The following is a 7606-nucleotide window of genomic DNA, read 5'->3' as shown; positions in this document are numbered from 1 at the left end:
ACACCAAGGAAGCTTCCCTGGGGGGGTCCCCTCCACTTTCTCCGAGCAATAACGAGGTCAGCAAAGGACTGGACCTGGAGAGAAAGGGAGTCCCCCACATCCCCTAGGGCAGATGACTCCCTGGCTCCATCAGAAGTATCCCACTCAGGGTCTGACCTGGAGTTAAACCATCAGCAAGCTCCACAAGTGACCTTCCTGACCTCAGTGCCTAAAAATCACTGCAAAGTACAGAACAAATATCTTCCCTGTTCATAGTTTATGGGAGGTGACAAAAACAGCTCAAAGGGGAATGCTCCCAGCAGCCTGAGCTCTAGGCCTTACCAGCATCTCTACTGTTTCACGTCGAAAATAAGAACCAATAACAAAGCTTCACCTCTAACTACTATCTGAGCTGTTACAGTCCCATGGGAAAGAAGAGATCAAATGCATCCCCTGGAGATGTAAACATAAGCTCCACTGCAAAATAACAGGATGTGACTGCAAGATGCCAAATCTCTCTCTCTCTGGTTCTGCCATGTCTGGCTGCTTACCTGGGTCATCTTGTCCACCGAGACGGGAATGCCATCGATGGTGAGGGGCGGCAACTCAGAGTTAACCTCCTGAGGTGCAGGAGCGTGCTCCGCTAGTGCAGACTCCAGGTCTTCCAGAATCATGCTCTTGTACTTGCGTACCTGTGGGGAATCGTTAAGCTCAGGTAAACAAGGTAAGGAGCACCAGGAGAGGCGAGGGCAAGGACGCAAGGCCAGCCACCTTCCCCAAGGTGCTGCAGAACAGAAGGAGCAAACAACACCACAGCTAGCAAGAAAAAAAACACCCACTGGCCCCGAAGACTTGGCCGCATTGAAGAGCTGATGATGAAATACCAAGTAACACTGGCAAGTGGAAGTATTTAACGGGATTGAAAGAAAAGTTCTGAAGCAAGACTTATGGTCAGGATCTGCTCCATTTACTGTCTGGTCTGCCACAAGGTGCGAGCACTGACAGCCAAGCTGAGTTCAAACACATCATCACTACCGGCTCCCTCTGATTTTTAATCCAGGATATTCAACCCTGGTGAGATGTGCCAGGCAACCATTCACGCAGAGAAGACAGGACGTGAGTGCTACACTCATGTCCATACACTCTCAACTCCCGTTTCCAGGGTTTTAAACATGACCTTCAGATCATTACCAGGCTTGCAAGGCTGCTTTGAGCAGAATGAAACCTGCAGAGAAGGTGAGCAATTTATTACATAGCTTTTCCTACAGACACCTACCACATTCTCCAAGGGTGCAGCACCGAATACTTTAAAGACGGGATTGGGTTTGGAGGGCGAGATGCACAGAACGATGGCCTGCTGCCCTACTCTGGTGGTGTACTCATCCAGCGTGGCTCGGAGCTTCCTGAAACAGCAATATAAAACAGTGAATAGGTATCAGCTGAAAGCCCTGCAGAAACACAACCCTTTGCATTGTAAACTCCCTTTCTTAATGCTACCCATTCACAAACCAGGTGAGAAACGGAGCCCCAGCTGGTCAGACTAGCCACATATACTGCTTACTCCTCTGCTCCTGCAGGCCTGCTGTGTTCCCTGCAGTCACCCAGCAGCTCAAATATCAATTATTCTCCCTTCTCTCCTTTTTCCATTGATGTAAAAAGTAAAGAGAAATCACCAGAGCAGCAAAGCTAGGACAGCAAGAGTCTGCATATCCACTCTGTCACCGTCTAAGTGTATTAGCAATACAAAACTTGTAAAGTAAAGAACTTGAATGATTAAACAAAAGAGGACTGCAAACACAGGTTATTTTACATCCAGCCTCATAACAGTGCATTGCAATTCTCTAGTACCAAAGTCCTGCTCAAACCAGAACTGTAAGAATTCAACCTACAACTACAGGACAGGCAAGAACCAGAAATATTGCAACAGCTCAGCACAGGAAACCCAGGTATTCAGACACCTGCCACAGCAGCAAGTCCCTTTGGAACAGTCTCTCTGTAGGAAGAAAAATCTTCCATCATATACTTTCCGCCTCTTATTCCCTTTTAAGCAGTGCAAGAGAATGTGTCAGAAATGTTGGCAGAAACTCGTAAAGCAAGAGAGAAGTAGCGGTTATCACCAGATAACCTGAGCACTCCATAAGGTGGCAGTTTAGTATCTGCCCTGGTCATTTCAGAACCTGCTGTTAGCAGCAGACACGTTGCCAAAAAGCACCAACATCACCACCAGCTACGCAGAGATCCCAGAATCAGAAACTGTAACTTCCCACCCGATTCAGAGTGGTCTAAATGTCAACCACAAACATGTCAAACTGATCAGAGTGCAAAAAAATGATGCATTTTGTCAGTAACTTGCATGTAGCAAAATGAAGTAGTTGCATGAAGGAAGAAGAAATAATTCCTTTAAATAGGAGTTTCTTTAAAAATATATTGTTCACATTTCAAGAGAGAAAAGAATTTGCTCTTCAGAAACATTGCAATAAACATGGCTGGGTCAGCGGAGTTGGGGGAAGGAGGGAAAAACAGAATGGAGCTATAAAAAAAAGGGAGTCCACCCCCAGGGAATATTATTTAACACTAACCCTGCTCCACTTTGTTCCAGTTTGATCACGTACAAAGGGTGTTGTGGGACTCAGCAGATGAGTAAGCAGAATATAAGGAAACCAACTTAATTTCTCACAAACTTTACAAGGGTTAGAATAGGAGAGAAGGAGAAAAGGTGAAACTCTGGCCGTCACAGGAGGAAGCCAGCAAGAAACAGGGTGACAAATACCCCAGCTCTTGTGAGATAACACAGTTAAATTGAAAACAGTTTAAAAAGCAAAAATTGCTTTGTTCCAAAACCTAGTAAATAGTACCAGCCAATATTCACAAATGTTTCCTGAAGATGGAATTGCAGGTGATCTCTCCAGGCTTGCGGAAAGCCTGTGCAGTCACTTCAGCACCAGTGCTCCTAGGTGGCCATCAGGCGGGCAGACAGCCTCAGAGCACCTGTAATGCAACACCTGAAGGGCTACGGAAGTTTGGTGTCTACAGAGCAAGTTTCTAAAGCCAAAGAAAGTGTTTCAGCTCTGGCAGGCATCGCCCCTCAATTATTCTCCCCCCACACTGTGCACTACAGGCTGGGTCAGTCTTCAGCGTGGAGCTCACACAACGGGGTCTGCTGGCAAAGGAAATTCAGGTACACACACACTAGACTTATTCACGGGATCATTTCATAATGCAGAAAAGACTTTTTTCGTTAGGTAGAGAAGACCTTCGTGCCACTGCAGAGCTGGGATATGGCTGTAGCTCCAGATTCTCAGGGCAGCTGCCGTTAAAGCCACTACGAATATCTTGCAAGGCAACGTTACCATGACAGATTTAACTTGTAACTAGCTGTGGTTAAAAAAACAGAATGGTGGATCCCACCAGAATGGTCATGTCAGTCCTGGTGATCATAATATCACATTAAAGATGATTAGAGCTGCAATTTAACCCATTTCTGCAAACTAAGCAGAGCTCCTGGGTTCCAGAAAAGATGTCCAAAAAAATCCCCAAGCTGGGCAGCTTCTGGACAGCACATGGTCTCACCGCGCGCGGCACTGAGACAGATCGAGGATGCAGACCGAGGTGTCAGAGTGCAGGCGGGAGTCCTTACCGTAGCAAACGCGTCTGCTGCCTCTTGCGGATTGATGGGTTGGATTCAAAAACATGTGGTCGCTTTCGTTTTTTACCCGTTGCCACGGCAGCAGCTGCTGCCATCCCCACAGGGCCTGGAAATCAAACCACAACGGGTGAATCAGCGCACACAACTCAGGAACTGGCCAGAAAGGACGTCGCCATTGCCCCCCCCACCAGGGGTGGGTCCCAAGGGCTCAGCTCAAGGGCCTCCCCACCAGACCGGAGTGACCCGAATTCCCCGTTGAGCTCCCCGGCAGCTGGGATCCCTCCTCTCCGGCATCAGAGAGGCGTATGAAAGGCTCCATTCCCCAGACTGGCAAGTTCCAGCTCAGTCCCAGGTGAAAGTCACACATTTCAGGCCAGAGTTTTCCATGCAATCACAAAATTATGTATTTTGTCTTCCAAACACACTGAAAAACTCTCAAGTATGCCAAGACTTTAACTGACTGCAGTCGAAGAGATCCCGGTGGCAGGGGAGAAGAGACAGGGTACAATGCCGTGAATCCTGCTCGGACACCTCAACTAAAGCATCAGGAGTCCAAGGCTTTCCCCAGGGATTAATGACCAGCTCTGATGGGAAAGAAACTGTAAATCCAGAGTCACCCAGCAGCATCCTGCAACAGCCCCTGAGGAACAGCAGGGACCATGGCAGGGCAGCACTATTGCTTTCATGATCAAACGAGGATCAAAGGAGGTTGTAGCAAGGTGGGGGTCGGTCTCTTTTCCCTAGTAAGTCCCTTTCCTATCACAAGTAACAAGCGATAGGACGAGAAGAAATGGCCTCAAGTTGCGCCAGGGGAGGTTTAGATTGGACGTGAGGACAAATTTCTTTACTGAAAGAGTGGTTAAAGATTGGAACAGGCTGCCCAGGGGAGTGGTGGAGTCACCATCCCTGGAAGTATTTAAAAGATGGGTAGATGAGGCGCTGAGGGACATGGTTTAGTGGGCGTGGTGGTGTTGGGTTGACGGTTGGACTCGATGATCTTAGAGGTCTTTTCCAACCTTAATGATTCTATGACTCTGAAACTCTAGACACAGAGTCTATGTAAGGGGAAGTTTCATTAAGTTAATTGGAAGTAAACCAAGTAACATGCAGTGGATTGTGCTTCTATCGGTGATCTCCAGAAATGAGTGCAGGGTCAGAGTCAAAAAGCCCTGGGGTCTAATGCAGGCTCAAGACTTGCCTTTGACTCCTGAGCAGACCTCAGTTGCTCCGTGCGCAGTTTCTCCATATGTCAGAGGTGAAAGATCACACCAGGGGTCATAAAAGCCACTATATTTTTGTGTTTAACAAAGATGCAGCTACTGGATCAGGAAGTCCTAAGCTACTGATCGGTGGAAGCTGGTAGATGATAATGAAAGTAGTGTCCGATACGTTTTCTCAGGCAGCTGCTCCAGGAGACAGGACGCAGTAACGGACAGAGCTCTGGGCGACACTACAGAGCCAGGTTTTGTTAATCAGTAACAAACTACCTGAGCGCTGCCCACGGCAGGCACAGCAAGCACCGCTGCGTACTGCTCCAACGATCCTGTGCTTGTGAAAAAAGAATACAAACATTGCCATTTGGGGGACTGGAAAAACATTTGCTCCGGAGAAGTGAGGAAGGGCCTTGCTGGGCTCTCAGGCAAGCTTTGGGCTGGATGTGCCAGCCCATGCTGCGAACTGCAGCCACCTGCCCCAGCAAAGCAGGGCTGCTCCCAGTTTGGGGGACCCGGCTGGCCAGGAGCTGGGGGGGCACCGGGCAGCCCCTGCACCAGGAGGGCCCACAGGCAGGCGAGAGCCACCAGATCCCCCTCCTGCAACGACCACCCAGGCCTGAAAAGCTTGTGTGCTAGAAGGGAAGGGGGAAGAAAACATCCTGCAGGAGCTGAGGTTGGAATATTAATAAGCAAAGGGCGTGGGATGCTCAGTGGGGTGGTGGAACTTCACAGGTTCGGTCAAGCACATCAAGAGCTTTATTCATCAGATGAAGTCTGATACGGAGTCAGACCAGTCTCTGAGAGCTTATTTATCACTGCATTTTTCTGCTAATGAGGTAGATCCACTACAAGGCAAATCTGGAGGACAACTGGCAAGGGCTTCACTGGAAGGAGTTTGTGATTCTGAAATACTTTCCCAGTCCAGATGTGCCAGGACCCTTTGTGGCATGTCCTCGGTACAGGCGTAGAACGTGAGCTCCCTGGGTAAGCTGGGTTGCATAGCACTCCTGGGTTATTTTTGTGGTTGTTTATATGGGCCTGAAATAAGCTTGCTCTTTGACATATTCGGTATTTTAGTTTCCTTTTTTGAGGCATCATTTACCAGGGACCTTTTTTATTGTACAAACCAGTCTCTTATTCCCAGTACCTCTATATCACACACAGATAAAGTCATGCAAGATTCAAGCAGCCAGGAGACCTTGAGAAGCAGCGCTATTAAAGCCAGGGCAATAAGGAAGCATTCACCTTCACATCCCGTGGGGCGACAAGATCACCCACCGCGCTCAAGCACTGTTTGCGACCTCTGCACAGACGCTACGTTAGGCGAACGACGCCGAGCACCCTGCTGACTTTACCTGCCGCAGCCAGGTGGGCGGTGACCTCGTCGGCAGCCGTGGAGTTGAGGATGTCAGAGTCATCGTAGGAGGTGTCCTCCGGCGAAGACGGCGAGTCTTCGTCCGCGCTCAGCATGCTGTGCTCTGTGTAGGTGGCCACATGGACCTGCTGCACCTGCTGGGCCACTGCGTGGGCCTCGATGGTGGCCATGTGCTCTGTTTGGGTCACCCCGTGTTCTTCCATCAATAGCTACTGTCAGAGGAGAAAAAAAATCACAGGAAGGGGTTACTGACACTGATGCACCGTAAGGGAGGGCAGCCAAAGGTTTCTGAGCCAGCTAGGTGAGCAGGCCATGACCAAGAGATTACCTCCCCCAGTGGCAGCGGTCTTCTACGAGAGGGAAATAACGACTGCACCAGGAGCCAGAGAGGAACTTGAGAGTTTAAGAGTTCTGAAAAATCCATACTTCCAAACAACACGGCATAGCACCCAGAGGCAGTCATCTTTGCTGGAGGAAAGGTCTTTAAGGATCTTGTAGCCCCGAGATTATGTGCCCCGCACACACTCCATATTAAGAGGTCTGATCGAAGCTGGAACTTACATTTGCCATTTCAAGGTCTAGCTTTCAGGGAAGACGCTCAAGGGCGATCTCCCTCCTCCAACCTCAATAGCTCAGGACACAAACGAGGATGCCAGTACAGAAGTTTATTGGCAGCAAGTTGCATTCTACAGACCACTTTTGTTGCATTACTTGTTTAGAGTCCAGAAGCAGGCAAAATCATTACAACCCAAGCACAAATATTACATAAAGCATATTTATTTAATGCATCTAGTGGTAAACCACTGAGCAAAGTAGCAGCTTACATAGTCAGCAGGGCACTGGACCACAGGCCATGAACATAAATCTGTGCAGAAGGAACAAGACAGGAGGTACGCAAATATTTTCAGTGTGTGTCTACCACGTTTGTGGAAAAGGAACGGCACATCCTTACGATATTTTCAAACTACATTAGAAGAATTAGGACATCAACCCTCAAAAACAGATTCCTCAAAACCCTCAGGGCAAACAGCAGAAGGAAAGAGATGACCAGCTGTAGGGAACAACAAAATATAACCAGGAAATTCTGACCCCATAACTACAGCCATTGAATTTAAAGCTCTTGATTGACACCCTCTTCATGGAAACCTGTTCAGCTTGTCAGGAGGAGAGAGCTAGGAGCACAGACACAGACCGCGGGGTGGTCTCAGATACATGGCTGGGCAACTGCTCTATGAACTCAGAGAAGCCAGTGCCATCACACACAGCTTTGTCCTTCAAAAGCTTTCAATATCTTCTATTATCCACATCTGTCGTGGTTGAACCCCAGTCGGCAACCGAGCACCACACCGCCACTCGCTCACCCTCCCCCTGCCCGGTGGGGTGGGGGACGCA

General features: G+C 48.7%; 1 protein-coding gene across 1 annotated transcript in view; it reads right to left on the bottom strand.

The window, feature by feature from the left end:
* NRF1 (nuclear respiratory factor 1) overlaps positions 1-6422 on the bottom strand; it is a 52417-nt gene extending 45995 nt beyond the window's left edge. Inside the window, exons 1-4 of the mRNA XM_009331000.1 lie at positions 6195-6422; positions 3617-3731; positions 1256-1382; positions 531-671 (exon numbers count right to left, since the gene is read on the bottom strand). Of these exons, the coding sequence (XP_009329275.1) occupies positions 531-671; positions 1256-1382; positions 3617-3731; positions 6195-6417 (606 nt within the window). The 5' untranslated portion in view covers positions 6418-6422. The remainder of the gene's footprint in view (positions 1-530; positions 672-1255; positions 1383-3616; positions 3732-6194) is intronic.
* Between the last annotated feature and the right edge of the window lie 1184 nt (positions 6423-7606).

Source organism: Pygoscelis adeliae, unplaced genomic scaffold (genome assembly GCF_000699105.1).
Source record: "Pygoscelis adeliae isolate BGI_AS28 unplaced genomic scaffold, ASM69910v1 Scaffold129, whole genome shotgun sequence".
Lineage (NCBI taxonomy): Eukaryota > Metazoa > Chordata > Aves > Sphenisciformes > Spheniscidae > Pygoscelis > Pygoscelis adeliae.
This window is presented reverse-complemented; position numbering and strand designations above follow the sequence as displayed.